Consider the following 18,258-nt stretch of genomic DNA (forward strand, 5'->3'; position numbering starts at 1 on the left):
TTATAAAAAGTCCTTTTAAGTACAAAATTAACTAACAATTTTATTTTTTTAAAGGTGGTACCGGTGTAGGAAAATCTGTTGTAGCTCGAGGTTTACTTGAATCTATCGCGGAATCGAAGAATTATGTTCCACTTTATATGAACTTTTCTGCTCAAACTTCTTCATTAAGAACTCAAGAGTTTATTGAAGCTAAATTGGAGAGAAAAAGAAAAAATATTATTGGTAAAAAAAGATAAAGTATTGTATTTATAAGCAAAGTTACATTTTATATTGTATCAAAAAAAACATATAGAAAAAAGTATACTACAAAAAAATATATAAATTCTGAAATAAAAAGCTGTTTACAACAATATACAATAACAACTTAAATTTTTAGGTGCACCAAATGGAAAGAGAGTTATAATATTTGTTGATGATTTGAACATGCCAAAGTTAGACAGATATGGATCTCAGCCTCCCATTGAACTACTTAGACAATATCAGGACTTTGGTGGATTATATGACAGAGAAAAAATGTTTTGGAAGGTGATACACTTAATTTAACTAAACTTTTTAAATGGAATTAATTCAATTAATACCTAGTTTGACGTTTTTTAGTAAGATAATTTTTTTATTTACTATATTTTATGTGAATACATTAAATTTAAAACCTCGCTAATTTGTCTTAAAAATTTTTGGTTTTATTTATAACAAGTTATATTATTTTGTAAATTTTTAGATTATCAAGGATGTTACAATTGCTGCAGCATGTGCTCCACCTGGTGGTGGCAGAAATCCTGTAACGCCAAGATTTATTCGGCATTTCGGAATGTTCAGTCTCCCATCACCATCTGATTTCAACTTGAAAACTATTTTCTCGGTTTGTATATCTTATGCATATAAAATGTTAAATATTTTTATTGTTCGTATTTCAGATTGTATTGGTAAAAATTATTGTTTAGATTTATTTTTAAAAGTTGTGTTTTAAAGTTGTAAAACGGAAATTTTAATTTGTTGTTTTAGGCCATACTGTCTGGATTTTTATCAGAATTCCCTGCTGCAGTAAAACAAAGTGCAACTTCCATTGTTGATGCAGCTATAGAAATCTACGGAAGAATGTCGACCGATCTGTTACCTACCCCAACCAAGTCTCACTATGTTTTTAACTTGAGAGATTTGTCCAAATGTGTTCAGGGTATATTAAGGGCAGATCCTGGTGTCATCAGAGAACAGGTTTGTTTTATTTATTTATTTAACTTCTAAAATAAAATATGAGATTGTTTTGTAAATAATGTTAACTTTTTTTATGTAGATTCACATTTACCATCTTTTTGCCCATGAAGCTCTACGTGTCTTCCATGATCGTTTAATTAACAGTGAGGACAAAAATTATTTCTATCAGATATTGGCTGAGATGGCCAGCAAACATTTTGGACAACAGGTTAACATATGTTATATTATTACTTCAAGTAACCATCATTTTAAAATGCTTTTTATTTTTTCAACAATTTGTTTTTGTTGTAGACTGAGCCTGAAAACTTTCTTAAAAGTCCAATCATTTTTGGTGATTTTCTGAAAGTCGGTGCTCCAAAAGAGGAAAGAGTTTATGAATACTTGAGTGACAGGTAATTTAGAAAATTTATTTAAGCTTTATAAAATGCAGCATAAAGTATTAACTTTGGGCCAAATAAGACAAATTACTTTAAAAGTATTTAACTATTATGTGTTTTAGCTATATTGTATTCATTTAGTTGTTTTATGCATATTGTAAAAAATACAATACTTAAAGTTTTTCATATTTATTTTACAGAATGGAAAAAGTGAAAACCGTGTTTGAAGATTATTTGGATGACTTTAACTTATCTTCTTCCAAAGAAATGAAACTTGTTTTCTTTCAAGATGCAATTGAGCATGTTTCTAGGTTAGATCTTAACTTTTAAATTTTACTATTAAACAATAAACTTTATTATAATGATTTCTTTTATCTTTTTTCATTGTTAGAATTGCAAGAATGATTGTTACTCAAAGAGGCAACGCCCTATTGGTTGGTGTTGGTGGGTGTGGCAAGCAATCTCTCACCAGATTGGCTTGTCATGTTTGTGGATATCAGTGCATTCAAATTGAGTTGACAAGAGGATATAATTATGAGTCGTTTCACGAGGATTTAAGAAAAGTTTACAATATTTCTGGAGTTGAAGGAAAGGACACAGTGTTCTTGTTTACTGACACACAGGTTGGTGGTGACCAGTATATCATATTGATCTAGTTTGCTGATAAATTGTTTATTTGTGTAAAGAACAAATCTTTGGTAAAGTATTTAAAAAAAGATTGTTGAAGCCTGGTTATTTCGAAAAATTTTGATCACCAAGTTACCTTAATTTAAAAACATTCTTTAATAAAATGCAACATTAAACCAATCTATTTCAATCTCTTATATCTTTTAGATCGTTCAAGAAGAATTTCTGGAAGATATCAATAATATTCTTAACAGTGGAGAAGTGCCCAACTTGTTTGAAAAGGATGAGTTGGAGCAAGTACTGGGTGCAATTCGTCCTTTTGCGAAAGAATTTGGAATTTCAGAGGGAGACCGAGACGGAGTCTTCCAACATTTTATTGCAAGGTAAATGTGGGGTTGTTAAAAAGTATTTGTTTTAGGCTTTAAAATGTCATTACACTCCTTCTTACTTTTCCTATTTGGCTCATAGTTAAACAGAAATATTGACAGAAATAAGTACATGAAACATGAAATGTGGCTTTTAACATTAGACTAAAATCATATTTAACAACGTTTATTAATACTACAGGGTGCGTCAAAATCTCCACATTGTGTTGTGTATGTCTCCAGTTGGTGATTCCTTCAGAGCAAGATGTCGTATGTTCCCATCTTTGGTGAACTGTTGTACAATTGATTGGTAAATCCTGTTATTACTTTTTTGTAAGGCTGTTAAAAACTTAAATTACTTTAAATTTGTTTAGTATTATTTTATATAATATAAGTTGTCCTAGTTATATGAAAGCTTTGTTAATTATAAAATCTTTAAAAGTCAATGTCATTACAAAATTCAAACATGCCTATTTTGATTAAAATTACAATGTGTAAATTTTGCTTTAGTAAATAATTGAAAAAATAATTTACTGATTTATTCAACAAAACTTAAAATCTTTTACAGGTTTGTACAGTGGCCGGAAGAGGCACTTTTAAGTGTAAGTCAAAGTTTCTTGGGACCAGTCCATGACCTTGAGGATGACCAGAAAGCACAAGTTTCTAAGATCTGTGTTGAGATTCACACAAGCGTCAACAGAATGGCTGAAAAGTATTTAAATATTCTGCTTTTATTTAAAGCTTCTGTTAAAACTATTTTTAAATCATAAGTAAAATAAAATTTAGGTTTCAGAAGAACAATAATTGTTGTTAACTAAAACATCTAACATGTAAATTAAGGTTTTATAAAGAACTTAGAAGACATTATTACACTACGCCAACATCCTATCTGGAACTTATTAACCTTTATCTGAGTATGTTACAAGAAAAACGTAAGCAACTAGTCACATCTCGAGACAGATTTAAGGTAAATTAAGATCAAACTTTATTCAAATTAAATAAAAATGAACACCTCTCAATTTTTACATTTTTTTGTTATGTAAAAAATAAAGTACTTATTATTTTACATTTTTTATTTTCTCTATTTTCAGACTGGTTTATCGAAATTGTTGGAGACAAATGATTTGGTTGACTCGATGCAGGAAGAGTTGACAGCATTGGAACCTGAATTGAAGAGAAAGAGTGTGGAAACAGAAGAACTTATGGAGAAGTTATCGGTTGATCAGGAGAAGGCTGACCTGGTAAAACATCTAAAAAATTTAAAAAATTATGATAAAAAAATTAATTTATACAAATATCTATATACTTTTCAAATATTTAATTAGTTTAATATACATAAACTATTTCAAACTGATTTGAATATATTTTTTATTTATTTGCAAAAAACTATTTTTTCCTGTTTTTATTTCATTTTTGCTTTGAAACTTCTGTTAAGTAAATCAAATTTATTTAGGTGCGAAAAGTTGTTTTGGAAGATGAAGCCGTAGCCAAAGTCAAAGCTGAGGAAACACAGGCAATTGCAGACGATGCTCAGAAGGATTTGGATGAAGCTTTGCCTGTTCTTGAGAAAGCCAACAAGGCTTTGGATGCTCTTGATAAATCTGATATCTCTGAAATTAAAGTGTTTGCAAAACCCCCAGACTTAGTCATGACTGTTATGGAATCTGTAAGTTTTAACCTTTTTTTGTTTAAAAAATAAAAAAGAGATAAACTTAAATTGATTTTTAAAGTGTTAGAATTTAAATTAACAACAATAACAGTTTAAGGTACATAGGGATTTATTGAATCTAAATATGATATGCTTTATAAACACACTTTTCAGAGTTTTATTTATTATTCATATTTTAATTAACACAAGGGTATAAGCAGACATTTAACTATTAACTAAAGATTTAGCAATCATTTTAAATTTTTGGTTTTATTAAAAAATTTTACACGATATATTTATTCAGGTTTGTATTTTGATGAATGCAAAAACAGACTGGAGTGCAGCTAAAACAATTCTCGGCGACCCTAACTTCCTTAAAAAACTACTGGACTATGACAAGGACAATATTGAAAGAAAGATCATCAACAAACTCACTAAATACATGAACATGCCTGACTTCATACCTGAAAAAGTGGAGAGGGTAACTATTGTTTTAAATATTTTAAAACTTAAACCATCTTATTTATATATGTATATTTTTTTATTTCATTACATTTATTTATCTTTGATGTGAAAAGGTCTACTTCAGATCTAAACATAGAGTGTCAGTTTGGGATGTTATTGTTTATAATTTCCCTGTATTTATAAGCTGCTGATTAAGGGTTGGTTCAGCAGGAGTTTATATAGCACCTTACTCAAGGGTGCTACATCACAACAGCACTAGGAATTAAACCCAAGACCTCATTCTGACCAGTACACTATGCTGCTTGTTAAATTTATTAAGTGTGGGAAATTTAAAAAAGGAAAACTATTACTAAACTTATATTTTTCATATAGGTATCCAAAGCTTGCAAGTCACTCTGCATGTGGGTAAGAGCCATGTACACTTACTCTAATGTGGTCAAGGAGGTGGAACCTAAAAGAGAGAGGCTAAGAGCTGCTCAGGCAGAACTTGATGTCACAATGGCCTCCCTAAAAGAGAAACAGGATAAACTGGCAGATGTAGAAGCACAAATTGCTGAGTTACAGGTATCATAAAATAAAGTTTGTTGACAAAATAAATGATATAAAATTTACACAGTTTGTATTTATGTAACATTTTAAAGCATTAAATTTGTTGCTTTATTTTATAATATACTTATTTTAGGCCACATATGATGAATCTGTGCAAGAAAAGGACCGACTTATGAAAACAATGTCACTTACTGCAGCCCGAATGAAGAGAGCAGGAAAGTTAACCACTGCTCTCGGTGATGAACAGGTAACATACCTAAAGTTTAGTTAGATGTAATTCAATTTTTCAAATTTATCATTATTTTGTAATTTGGTGCAAATTCCAATTTTTTTACAATTATATATTATTTAACATTTTTAATTTAATTTCGTGATAGGTTCGCTGGCAAGAAAAAGTTGAAGAGTTTGAACTTCAGATTGGAAATGTGGTTGGTGATGTGTTTATTGCAGCTGCATGTGTTGCTTATTATGGAGCTTTTACATCAACTTACAGAGAACAACTTGTTGAAGGCTGGACAAAAACTTGCCAGGACTTGGTAAACCTTTATTTTTAAAATTTTTAAATCTACTCTACTTATTTTGCAGCTTTTGTTATGTAAATTTTGGATAAGACACATTACAAACAGTATATACAAAGATTTACTTGCATTTTTAATTAAATTCAACAGTATCTTAAGTGACTATTCACAATTAATTTGTATGTAAAAAAAATTAAAAATTAATTAATTTTTATTATTTTACAGACAGCAAATATTAAAAAAAAACTATATCTTTAACTTTACAGGACCTACCTACTTCAAACAACCTGACATTGGTTAAAATTTTGGGCGATGCATATGAGATTCGGCAGTGGAATTCAGAAGGTTTACCCCGTGATAATGTTTCCACTGAAAATGCCATCATGGTCACAAGATCAAGACGATGGCCACTTATGATAGACCCACAAGATCAAGCTAACAGGTATAAAAAACTGGTCATGACATCGGACTACGAGCTGAAAGGTTTTGGGTTCAAGCCGCACAAACGCCACACTATTCGCCCTTGAGCCCACAAACGCCACACTATTCGCCCTTGATAGTTTAGACACATTTAAACTCCATATCCTTACCCGATAAAAATATCAAAAACCTATCCCCTTAAGGGGACATTAAAAAAATATATATCTGGTTATGGTTTTTAACATATTTTGTATACAAATAGATGGGTGAGAAACAAGGAGACAAAGAATGGCTTGAAAGTGATAAAGTTGAGTGACCCTAACTTTTTGAGAACACTGGAAAACTCAATCAGGATTGGAATGCCAGTGTTATGTGAGGAACTTGAGGAAACATTAGATCCAGCTCTTGAACCTGTGCTATTAAAACAAGTAAGATCAGTTTTAAGAATTTTTAAATAGAGGTTTTATATTCTAAACTTACACTCAAGATATTATAACGTATAATTTATTGAACCCTTTAAGGCATTGTTTTATACTTTAAAACTGTAACATAGAATATAAAAAAAGTAAATATAAATTGTGTTTGTACTGTTTATATTGATGTTAAAAACTTTTTTACCAAAATTTTAAACTTTTGAAAATCTTTTCCAGACCTTTATAGCTGGTGGACGTATGTTAATAAGACTTGGGGACTCAGATATCGATTACGACAAAAATTTCAGATTTTACATGACAACTAAAATGGCTAACCCACATTATTTGCCTGAAGTTTGCATTAAGGTAATTATTCATTTATTCCAACAATCGGTTTACAGACAAACAGTATTAAAAGGTGAAGTATAACACAAAACTAGCGGATTTATAATTTATGTTTATGCTTACGAATAAATTTTTTAGGTCTCTTTTTGTTGAAAAATTTTAACATTTAAAAAAATTAATGTTTGCAGGTTACCATCATTAACTTTACTGTAACAAGATTGGGACTTGAGGACCAGATTCTCAGTGATGTTGTTAGACTCGAGCGACCAGACCTTGAAGAACAAAGAACTCAACTTATTTTGAGGTAAAATAATAAGTTTCATTATGAGAAATTAAACTTACCTTAAGTTAAAATATGAGTTTTTAAATAAAGAACTCAATTTTTCTTAAGTGAAAAAGTATAATAAAATGTATAAAATGACAAAAAAATTAAAATTATGATTTTGTTTAGAATCAATGCTGACAAAGCTCAGTTGAAGTCCATAGAAGATCAAATCTTAAAACTCCTCTTCACCTCAGAGGGCAATATCCTTGACAACGAGACTCTTATTAACACCTTAAACGAGTCAAAGCTCACATCTGGAGTAATCTCAAAGAGATTGGAGGAGGCAGAGGCAACCGAGATTAATATTTCAGAAGCTCGAGAAAAGTAAAAAATCTTCTCGTTTTTTGTTTGACTTGAAACTTTAAATTTTTTTAAGTAATTTTTTTATCACACAACTGCTAAGTTTACTTGTTATTTTTAGTTTTTTTTATATAAAATCAGCTAAGTTAATGTAACAATAATCTTGATTTTTGCAGGTATCGTCCTGTAGCAACAAGAGGTTCAGTTTTGTTTTTTGTTGTTGCATCCTTGAGTGAAATTGATCCAATGTACCAGTTCTCTCTTCAATATTTTAACAGCATCTTTAACATGACAATTGTTAATGCCGAGGCCTCTGATAACTTGGACAAAAGACTGAAGATCTTATTGGTAAAACTTCTTATTAAATATGTTAATTCTCTATAAAAATGTTTTTTTTTAATTACCTGTACTTAGGCCTTTTTTTATTTATTTATTTATTTTGGTTTTTCGTACATTGATGAAAGTAAATAATAAATACGATATACAATTAACATTACAACAATGCGACGGGAAAAAATGACAAAATCAATTTAATAATTTAAAACATGCCAAAAGTGATAACGTTACATAAAGATTTTAGGTACGCTATGGCATGGTCACCAAACCCTTTAAATTTTTAAGTAAGTGTTTTTACTTTTGGCTATAAAGAATTAAACTCAACTTTAACTACTTTTTACAGGATGATACAACATTTGCAATCTACAGAAATGTTGCTCGAGGTTTGTTTGAGCGTCACAAGTTGATCTTCAGTTTCATGGTTTGTGTTGATATCATGAAACAACATGAACTTATCACTGAAGATGAATGGAATTTCTTCTTACGTGGTGCAGCAGGTATCGATAAGAAGAGACCACCAAAACCAGATTTCGATTGGATCTCTGAGGAGGTAATTTTAGTATTTCTTGGTTTTTCATAAAATTTTAAATATTTTGAGGCTAAAGAAGCTTCATAAGCAAAACAACTAATTGTATATACTTAAATATTGGCATAGCATTTTTGTTATATTCAATAACGAAAAATTTTGAAGACCCCAATCAATTTATTTGTTGTATTCATATTCAATGATATTGTTTTACAGGACTGGATTAAAATAGTTGATTGTGAGGAGAATATGAAATGCTTTAAAGGATTGGTTGAGGATGTGACCAGGACTCCAATTTATTGTGCTTTGGGAGAACTTGAACTCAGACTCAACCCTGAAAAATGGGATGGTTACTCTGTGAGTTTAAATTTTTATTTAAAATATATATATTTACTGCAAAATTTGTTGCAAAAAAATTCAGTAGTTTTAATTTTTTTTTTGATACAATTACAGATGCCAGTTCCCCCAGATTACATCAGACCTCCCACTCCAGAAGAGGGAGAGACAAGTGCCGATGACAACATTGGACATTGGGAGGAGAGACTCACAATGTTTCAGAAACTAATCCTCGTCAAAAACTTCAAAGAGGAAAAGGTGCTTTTCCTAATTGATATGTTTAATTTTTTTCTACTTTGACAATTTTTTTCTGGTGTAATTTCGTTAAAATTTTTGATAATAAGTTTGAAACAATAGTTTGACATAATCTAAAGTTTGTAAATAACATCAATTTTTTTTAGGTTGTGTCAACTGTTACTGATTTTGTTGTGGCAAATAGTGGAAAACAATTTGTTGAGAACCCACCTATTACATTAGCTTCTTTGTATGCTGATATGAACAATGTGACACCATTGGTGTTTGTTCTAAGCACTGGTTCTGACCCCATGGGAGCCTTTTTAAGATTTGCCAAGGAAAGAGATTACCTGGAAAAAATACAAGCTATATCTCTTGGACAAGGTTAGTTGTTTTAAAAATTGTTAAAGTGTTTAGAAGCGTATCACACAAGATTTTGGAAAACCATTTTTAAACTAATGAAAACTTAAAAACTTATTTGGTTTGCTTTTTAAATTATTCTCAACGAAATAATGATTTGGTTAAAATATTTTTTAACACTAATTTATTAATAGGTCAGGGGCCGGTAGCAGAAAAGTTAATGAATGCAGCTCGTGAAAATGGAGGTTGGGTATTTCTTCAGAATTGTCATTTGGCTAAATCTTTTATGCCTAGGCTAGAGGAGATCTTTAAAGAGTAAATATTACTTTAGCTTGAAAAATTGTAAAAAATTAGGATAGTAAAAAATAATTTCAATTTATGCATTACTAAATTGATTTTAAAAGAACTAAAACAAGTGTGCAATTTTGTAAAAAAAATTTTGATTTTAAAAAACCTATTGCTGTTCAACTTTTAAAAAAAAAATGTAAATAATTTTTTTAACAAGAGTTTCTTTATACTAGGGTAAAGGAACAGGGAACTGATTCTATTCATGAAGATTTCCGTCTTTACCTTAGCTCAATGCCAACAAATTTTTTCCCAGTTAATATTTTACAAGGATCTGTCAAGGTAAAGCTATTAAAATTTTTGTAGCTTTTGTTAAGTTTGTACTGACACAATATACTGATGACAATATCTAAAAATTGAAATCTTAAGAAATTTCGATATTTCACATTTTCATTAATTTTATCTCAAATTGAAAATTTAATCTTAATTTTATCAATATAAAATCTAATATTTATAAATTTTAAAATTCTCCCAAAAAACTTTGTACCCCAAAAAAAAACTCCACTCAATTGTGTAGGTCACAAACGAGCCCCCGAAAGGACTGAGATCCAACATAAGAGGAGCTTTTGCTTCGATCACTCAAACTTACTTTGAGGACAACGCACTTGGGATAAGCTGGAGAAGAATTATTTTTGGGATTTGCTTTTTCCACGCAGCTATTCAGGTAAAAAATACTGTTAAATTAATTTTGAATTTGCTATACTATTTTTGTTTCTTAAACTAATAAGACATAATTCTTGTCTTTTTTGTTAAATTTGTAACCCAGTGTTTTTATTTGATTTTATTTCTACATTATTTGTTTTAAATTTTTGCATTTTTCAGTAACGAAAGATGTTTATAGGCGCAAAAGAAGTTTATTTGATTTGATTTTGTACAATATTTGTTTCGATATATTTCTGTTTTTGTTTTTTTGTACATTTTTCGTTTTACTATTTTTCTATATTTTTTAGGAGCGAAAGAAGTTTGGTCCTCTTGGTTGGAACATTCGATATGAGTTTACTGACAGCGATCGTGAGTGTGCGATTCTTAATCTTGACCTCTTCTGCACCGAGGATCGAATTCCTTGGGATGCTCTCATCTACATCACTGGAGAGATCACTTATGGAGGAAGAGTTACTGATGCCACAGATCAAAGATGTCTAAGGACCATTCTATCAAGGTGAAAAAACTTTTTGAAAAACTTATACAATAAATTTTTTTTATATATATAGTGCCATGCTCCATTTGGGCAGTAAAGCATTTAGAGTATTTTTATATGTGGTTTTTAAGTAATTTTACAACTTTTTCTTCATTTAGATTTTTCCAAGAGAAGACGTTAGATGAAGATTACAAGTACTCAGAATCTGGAGTTTATTTTGCTCCCAGTTATGACACGATGGCTGAGTATCAGGAATATGTGAACCAACTTCCAACCAGTGATGATCCAGAGATATTTGGAATGCACACAAACGCCAATCTGTCTTTCCAGGTAAGTTAATAAAATTTTTGTTATTTTGGCAAATTTAATCTTTTTTTTAGCTAAACCAAATTTTCTTCACAAAAATTTTACTTTTTTATGAAAAAAATTTTTTTTTGCAGAAACAAGAAACTGGAAACTTGATCAACACGATCCTAGAGGTCCAGCCTCGCACATCTTCCGGAGGAGGGGGAAAGACGAGTGATGAGATTGTGAAGGAGCTTGCGCAGAGTATCTTGGAAAAGTTTATTATCTTCTCGCTTGATATTGATAAAGCTGAACAATCAATGTTTAAGCTTGACTCCAAAGGAAGGTTGGTTAATTTATTTTTAATTTTATTGTTAAAATTTTTTGCTTATCCAATCTTATCCAATTATTGGTAGGAAATAATTTGTAGTAATTTTTTTTTAATAACTTTTTTTCCTATATAATTATTGTTCTTGTAATATTTATGTATTTGAGAAGTTTTTTAATAGACATTTGAGAAGCCTTTTTTTTAAAGTTAAAATATTAATTTAATGTTTAGAGTCAACTCGTTGACTACAGTGCTTCAACAAGAAGTAGAAAGGTTCAACAAACTGTTGAAAGTGATAATCAACTCGTTGAAAACCTTGCAGAAAGCGATCGCTGGCTTGGTGGTAATGAGCGAGCAGATGGAAAAAATGTACACCAGCTTCTTGAACAACCAGGTTTGTACTTTTAAAATTTAGTGTTATTTAATATTAAAACTTACTTAATACACCAAAAATATTTATATGTTCTGGGTTTAATTCCCACTGCACTCATGCTGTAACGCTTTTAAGTAAGGCTTTATACACTGTATGAACTGAGCCAACACTTAGTCAGCAGTTTATAATATTACAAACTTCCAAAGGCAACTTGACACTGGATCGGGGTAATGGTTGTTACTCTATGTTTAGGTCGTAAAGTCGACCTTCCTACATTGAGGATAAATAAATATAAAAAAAGTCTTATAAATGAATGGCAATTCATGATATTTACTATCTTAATAACTAGTCAAGGCACAATTTCTATTTCTTTTCTAAGGACGATTTTGGTTTAAAAGGACAATTTTAGTTTATAAGTTTATCTAAATATGTTTCATATAAATTAAGGTTCCAATACTTTGGGAAGAAGCCGCTTTTCCTTCTCTCAAATCATTAGGTTCTTGGGTGAAAGACGTTGTTCTACGTTGTCACTTCACTCAGAGGTGGATTGAAAAGGGTCTTCCGAAATCCTTCTGGATCTCAGGATTTTTCTTTCCACAAGGTATAGTAATGACTTTATTTTTTTAGTAATGTCATATAAACAGCATTTAGTTCGTGTATAGTTTTACTTTATGCTTTCACATATTTGTACCCTATATCTGTTTTAACGTACACAAGGTATTCTGATTCAAATTTTGTTAAATTAGGTTTTCTTACTGGAGCACTACAGAACCATGCCCGTAAATACGATTACCCCATCGACCGTCTCAGTTTTCACTTTCATCCGATAAACTTCTTCCGCGATCAAGCCGATTACCACGAGGAACTTACCCAGTTGGCGTTTGGCGAGGAAGCAGAGTCCGATAAAGTGGTAAGAGTGTTTTTTTATATACATTTACTTTATTCTCGATGTGGGTAGGTCGACTTCACGACCTATACATAGAATAACATTAGTTACTCCGACCCAGTTCCGAATTGCTTTTGGAAGTTTGGGATATTATATACCATAATTACCCGGTAATTATGAGCTGCTGGTAAAGTGTTGGCTCGACAAAAATTCATACCGTTTATTTCGCTGTAACCAAGGGAGCACTGGCAATCGAACACAGGCCCTCATGTAGTAAAGTGTTCTGACCACCACGCCACGCTGCCGGCAAAATGTATGCACCTTAAAGAAAAGTGTAAATAAATAATTTGGTTATTTTTGTAATCCATTTATATGAGAGTATCATGCTACTTGCATTTTCATTAAATTCTATTATAACGCATACAGTTACCTGACATCACCGACGGTGTTATAGTACACGGTCTATTCACCGACGCTTTCCGATTTGATACGGACGACATGCTGATGGCTTCAGAGAAAGATAGAGTCATGAACGAGAGAATGCCCCTCCTTCATATGGAACCTAAAATGGACTTCATGCCCCCAGTTGAGGATTACAGTTGCCCTGTTTACAAGACTGGTGCAAGGGCTGGTGTGCTTTCAACGACGGGTATGTAGTATATATTATAATATTCAATAAAAAAAAATTAGATTTGGCTCAGTTGCTTGGCTTTCTGATGTCAGTTCGGTCTGAATAGGATAACTAAAACGCATTCCATTTGCTTTTTTTTAACAGGTCATTCCACAAACTTTGTCATCTTTGCACATTTGCCCACTAACCAGCATCCCAATTTCTGGATTTCGCGAGGCTCGGCTTTGCTTTGCGGCCTCGATGATTAATTTATGTAAATATTTGTTCTTATACCTTTTAGAGTTTTGTTTTATAAAAAGAGTTTATTTTTTATTGCTTGCTTGTTTTTTGGGGGGTTTTAAGATTTAAAGAAGTATAGTTTTTATGGTATTTTATATTTTGGTGTTTTTGTAAAAGTTCAATCCGTATTTTAAAGGCCTCCAAATATTATTCAGGACGCTTTTGAAACCAATATTAACAAAGTTTTGTTTTTGTGTTGCACTGTTAGATTAACCGCGTATAATAAATATAAGTTTTTATACCCAATTGTCTTAAATAGGCGTTGCCTCTTGTAAATTTTCGTACAGTCAAACTTGCTTCAAGGGGCTAGAAAAAACATATCCAGTCTTAAGATACAGGTGGTCAAATGTTACTAAAATAGACCAATGCTTTATCGTATCAAGTCGATTCGGGAAATTTAATAGCTAATGTCTTAAGAGTGGTGTCAATCATACAAACACAGGTGTTGTTGTGTAGTGACACGCGCTTAACTGTAGCCTATCAGACCTTGTTTTAAGTCGAGAAAGGTCGTTGGCGAAGGTGTGAAAACAGCGCAGACTTTGGCTTTGTTTCGTCGTGTTCTGACCTCAACCCTACCTCTTTGTTCGTTCACACCTTTCGTCTGTTTGTCGAAATCCAAGTAGCAAAATAGTAGGACTGAAATGTGATTCCTAAATACGTTTCTGCGGGCTCGCCAAAAAAAAGTTGTTGATGATGGTCATTTGTAAGTGTTATTTTATCCACAATAACAAAAAAATTAAAAAATAAAACTAGTAATTTTCAAAATGGACTTTTTTTGAAACATGTTGCATTTCAACACCAAATACGGAAAAACTAAAGTCAATTTAACTATCGCTGTTGCTTGAACTTGGGTTGTTATTTTCACCTTTATTAAAATTAACAAAGTTAAACCAGTTCATTTTTATGAAGGTACACATTTAATTCTACAGCCCTTTATACCTCATTGTTATTTTGTTTCACTTTTGTATGGTAACATTGTTAGTGTCGCTTCCTAGTCGGATCAAATTTCGTCGTCTCACTCTTGACTTTAATGGCCTGACTCGACCCGATTTCGCTTTAGTTATAGATAGAATACTTTGTTCAAATGTTTATTTAACAAAGACTTAAGATAGAAAAAGTAAAAACCTATGCCTAGATATAAACATATGTAAGCTAATAAAATAGTTCAACAAAAATCAAGAATCAGAGGCGTTTGATAAAGATGCCCAAAATAGCGTCAATGTTTTTTTGAACATTTGTAATACAAAATAAAGCTTTTTAAACATTATTTCATGAAAATAACAACGCTAGTGTAAAAATTAGTTATGTCGTCGCACCAAGCAGATGACATAAGACTGTTTTGGAGCGGAGAAGACAACTGCTCGTTTGATGAAATTTGCTCACAATTTCATGACAAAACAGCAGAATTTTTACAAAATGGCGACCTTAAAGAAGATATTGAAATGATATTAAAAGCTTACGACAATCAAGAAAAGGATGAGGTCTGTCAGTTGAGCTTTAAAACTGCGACAACTTGTCTAAATAAAGAAGATTGTTCAGAAAGTTTTAATACCAAAGTAAAAATAAGCGAACACAGTTCCAGCAACTATATTAAACACAAAACTACTTCGCAACCACCGCCCTACTGGTCGCACTCTTCACAGTTTATTGACAGTTTAAAAATGGGATTATCTGACAATGTAAGAATGTGTCAAAAGGCAAATGAAAATATCTCTAATAAAACCAATGCCAAGAGAAAATCGCCAGAAACAGATACAGAACATTCTTTTAAAAAGCGGAGAAGGGATAGAGGAAACGAAGGTAGACATACGGCAAATGTACGCGAGAGAACTCGAATGCGTGTCCTAAGTTCCGCTTTCGATGACTTGAAAGATGTGCTGCCTTGGGTACCTCCAGACACGCGCTTATCCAAACTGGAAACCTTAAAACTAGCTTGTTCTTACATCGAACACCTTAACGCAACTGTATTAAACAAATATCAAATGTCGTATAATCAAGTTGAAATTGACAACCAAAATTATTTTAAAAATAACAATCAGTCAAATGGTTTCTTATAACTCAAAACTAAGTTCAAAATACAGATTTAGTTTCTTTTCTATGTTATATTTTCACTTACAGTAAACCTCAGCACAAACTCGCACTTTTACCAAGTTGATTAAACCATAGCATTTTACATAGGATTTTCTTAAGGGTAGCCTATGTGTCTAATTAGTAAAAATACCATTTTTTCGTGTGTTGTTTTAAACCGAAAGCGTGTTAACGGAGTCTCTCTTTTTTTGGATTAAACACATTATTACACTGTTTGTTTTTCTTATTTAGACTTTGTTGTAGAAAGTTTTAACAGTTTAATTGAAGGTATGTTGAAAGTGGTATATGGCACAACGTCAATGTTAATGGATAAACTACCTTAAAATTTGACTTCGAGTGAATTAAAAATCTGAAATGTCGGCCATTAGTTTACAAGAATACTATTAAAAAAGTAGGCCTATTTGAAAAAGTGATCTTTATTCATTTATACTAGAGAACGTGGCTTATGTTTTTTTTTAATTGTAAAGCCCTTATTACTATGTATAACATGGGCACATCGCAAGGCATTTGCCTGATCTATTTTCCCTTATTTTTATAAGATATTTGCACACCATGACCCGTAATCGACTGCCGTTACGACACAGCGTCGCGAAATAACAACCAATTTTGTTGCAAAGAAAATATAAATAATAAAAAGAAAATATATAAATAATGTTGCAAAGAAAATATATAAATAATAAAATTACCCTTACTGCGTTCTTTATTATATTTTGTAGTAGTTACAATAAAAGCTGATTCATTTTTACCAAAAATTCATAAAATAAATATTTTTTTTACAATGGTCGCTGATAGAAATTTCAATGACGAGCGACTTTCAAATAAAAAAGAATGAGAAAAAGCGGTCAGCAGTAATCAAAGTAAAAATATAACTTAAAACAAATTTTCTGAATTAAACTGGGCACCCTCCAGAATTATCTAACATATATTGGACAAGATTTTCGGCGCGTGATCTAGGTACTATTTTATTCTCAGTTAGAATCTTGTTCAACAATATTGTTTTTTGTGAGTTAATATCTAAGTTAGTTTGTGCTTTTTCGTAGCATTCTTTTACTTTCTTAGTTAACACAATAGAATCTTCAGGCCCGTACATCAGTTTAACTTGTTTTTTTGTACTACTTTCGTTTTTTTGTTTTGATATTAAGTTTCTTAACATCGCAACGTCATTTTCCATTTTTTTCTACCGTACTTGTCAACCTTTTTCCATAAAGTTTTATTGAAATGTGAATATAGAGCGATATCCTATAAAAAAGTTAAATTTTTATGATGTTATTAATTTTTTTATTATACCTATAAGCATAAACTTTTTATTGCTTTAAATCTTAAACAGTTGGGAAGACTTTTGGTGGAGTTTTTTACAATACCCAACAATAATGCTAAAAAAAATGTTTTTGTTTATTACCAGTTTGTATATTCTTGCAAATAACTCTTGGTCCTTTTTTGACAATGTATAATTTTTGTAGTAGTTAGACGTTGATCTAATGTATTGATAAACAATATCTTCCCATTCCATACAAAATAAATCCTAAACAACAGGTTGACATAAGCGTTTTTGTAATATTTTTAATCACGTATACTTTAAGTGTAAATAATAATAATGCATGTTTTCTACGTTAAGTCATATTTTATCAAAAAATGTCACCTTGGGTTCAATCGTCGTTGCTTTAATTTTTCAACAACGTTAGTGAAAAAAATAAAATTTATTTTGTTTAAAGTTATATTATTACCTTTAAAAGTATAATCGATTCGTCAAAATATTCTATTATAAGTACAAGATCTAATTCGCTTGACAAACGATTTAATTCATTTTCAATAACGGTGTCATTTTCTAGAAACGGATCCAACCCCAAATCGTGTGCTTGAAAATTCTTTCCTCTGTTAAAAATTTTCCTCAAATTTTTAGGTAGTAATTTTTGTAATGCATTGCAAATTTATAAAAACCTCCCGTTATTAATATGGTAAAAATATATTATGTAAAAGTTTCCTTCTTTTTTATATTTTACCTAAAGTACCAAGGTACAGATTTGTCTAAATATTCAGTTCGGTGTAGGTAGTCTAACAATGACATTGGTTCTCCTTTCAATAAATGAAAAAAAGGATAAAATTGGCAGGCCGCGATAGGTTCCATGCACTTTGCAGGTTTATAGAAAAAATAAAATGTTGACATAAACTGATTCCAGGGTTTTCTTATAAGCGTAATGTATCTAAAAAATCAAATATAATTGTTTCTTATTCATTGTATTGCTCGATGGTTTTATTAATTAAACATATTCATCGATTTGCGTTGTGTCGGAGACCACTATAATTTGGAGCCTTAACCAGTCGGCTATTCGATAATTGAAAAAATAAGAAAGGCAAGTTTAAATAGCACTAAACCGGGTCGGTTTAGTGCTATTCGCCTTGGTCAAAAGATATATTTTATACTTGCCTAGTATCTTTAGGCATAAATCTTTTCACGGACGAAGTGTAACGAAAATGATCAATCATATTGTCTACATAATTATTAGCTTGTTCTAATAAACTTTTTGTTTTTGTAAAATTTGCTTTAAAAA

At 30.9% G+C, this 18,258-nt stretch overlaps 2 protein-coding genes across 2 annotated transcripts in view; both read left to right on the forward strand.

Annotated features, from left to right (window-relative positions):
* The window catches only part of LOC145751251 (dynein axonemal heavy chain 6-like), a 29,581-nt gene extending 15,727 nt beyond the window's left edge, over positions 1–13,854 (forward strand). Inside the window, exons 43-81 of the mRNA XM_082567357.1 lie at positions 55–222; positions 377–525; positions 719–859; positions 1,003–1,212; positions 1,292–1,420; positions 1,504–1,604; positions 1,790–1,900; positions 1,981–2,212; positions 2,424–2,599; positions 2,784–2,891; positions 3,150–3,293; positions 3,422–3,548; positions 3,673–3,822; positions 4,035–4,247; positions 4,534–4,710; positions 5,067–5,258; positions 5,377–5,490; positions 5,621–5,779; positions 6,028–6,203; positions 6,444–6,609; positions 6,832–6,960; positions 7,128–7,243; positions 7,391–7,588; positions 7,741–7,912; positions 8,244–8,450; positions 8,643–8,783; positions 8,880–9,020; positions 9,164–9,380; positions 9,551–9,671; positions 9,878–9,983; positions 10,219–10,365; positions 10,652–10,860; positions 10,998–11,169; positions 11,280–11,470; positions 11,684–11,846; positions 12,273–12,426; positions 12,572–12,735; positions 13,138–13,360; positions 13,487–13,854. Coding sequence (XP_082423483.1) covers positions 55–222; positions 377–525; positions 719–859; positions 1,003–1,212; positions 1,292–1,420; positions 1,504–1,604; positions 1,790–1,900; positions 1,981–2,212; positions 2,424–2,599; positions 2,784–2,891; positions 3,150–3,293; positions 3,422–3,548; positions 3,673–3,822; positions 4,035–4,247; positions 4,534–4,710; positions 5,067–5,258; positions 5,377–5,490; positions 5,621–5,779; positions 6,028–6,203; positions 6,444–6,609; positions 6,832–6,960; positions 7,128–7,243; positions 7,391–7,588; positions 7,741–7,912; positions 8,244–8,450; positions 8,643–8,783; positions 8,880–9,020; positions 9,164–9,380; positions 9,551–9,671; positions 9,878–9,983; positions 10,219–10,365; positions 10,652–10,860; positions 10,998–11,169; positions 11,280–11,470; positions 11,684–11,846; positions 12,273–12,426; positions 12,572–12,735; positions 13,138–13,360; positions 13,487–13,590 — 6,218 coding nt within the window. The 3' untranslated portion in view covers positions 13,591–13,854. The remainder of the gene's footprint in view (positions 1–54; positions 223–376; positions 526–718; positions 860–1,002; positions 1,213–1,291; positions 1,421–1,503; positions 1,605–1,789; positions 1,901–1,980; positions 2,213–2,423; positions 2,600–2,783; positions 2,892–3,149; positions 3,294–3,421; positions 3,549–3,672; positions 3,823–4,034; positions 4,248–4,533; positions 4,711–5,066; positions 5,259–5,376; positions 5,491–5,620; positions 5,780–6,027; positions 6,204–6,443; positions 6,610–6,831; positions 6,961–7,127; positions 7,244–7,390; positions 7,589–7,740; positions 7,913–8,243; positions 8,451–8,642; positions 8,784–8,879; positions 9,021–9,163; positions 9,381–9,550; positions 9,672–9,877; positions 9,984–10,218; positions 10,366–10,651; positions 10,861–10,997; positions 11,170–11,279; positions 11,471–11,683; positions 11,847–12,272; positions 12,427–12,571; positions 12,736–13,137; positions 13,361–13,486) is intronic.
* Positions 13,855–14,701: 847 nt separating this feature from the next.
* Positions 14,702–15,922, forward strand: LOC145750465 (uncharacterized). Its single transcript, XM_082566505.1, has one exon. It carries the CDS (start codon positions 14,926–14,928, stop codon positions 15,676–15,678), a length of 753 nt encoding a protein of 250 aa, XP_082422631.1. The 5' UTR covers positions 14,702–14,925; the 3' UTR covers positions 15,679–15,922.
* Positions 15,923–18,258: the final 2,336 nt, after the last annotated feature.

The sequence above is a fragment of the Corella eumyota genome, chromosome 4 (genome assembly GCF_963082875.1).
Source record: "Corella eumyota chromosome 4, kaCorEumy4.1, whole genome shotgun sequence".
In the NCBI taxonomy this organism is placed as follows: domain Eukaryota; kingdom Metazoa; phylum Chordata; class Ascidiacea; order Phlebobranchia; family Corellidae; genus Corella; species Corella eumyota.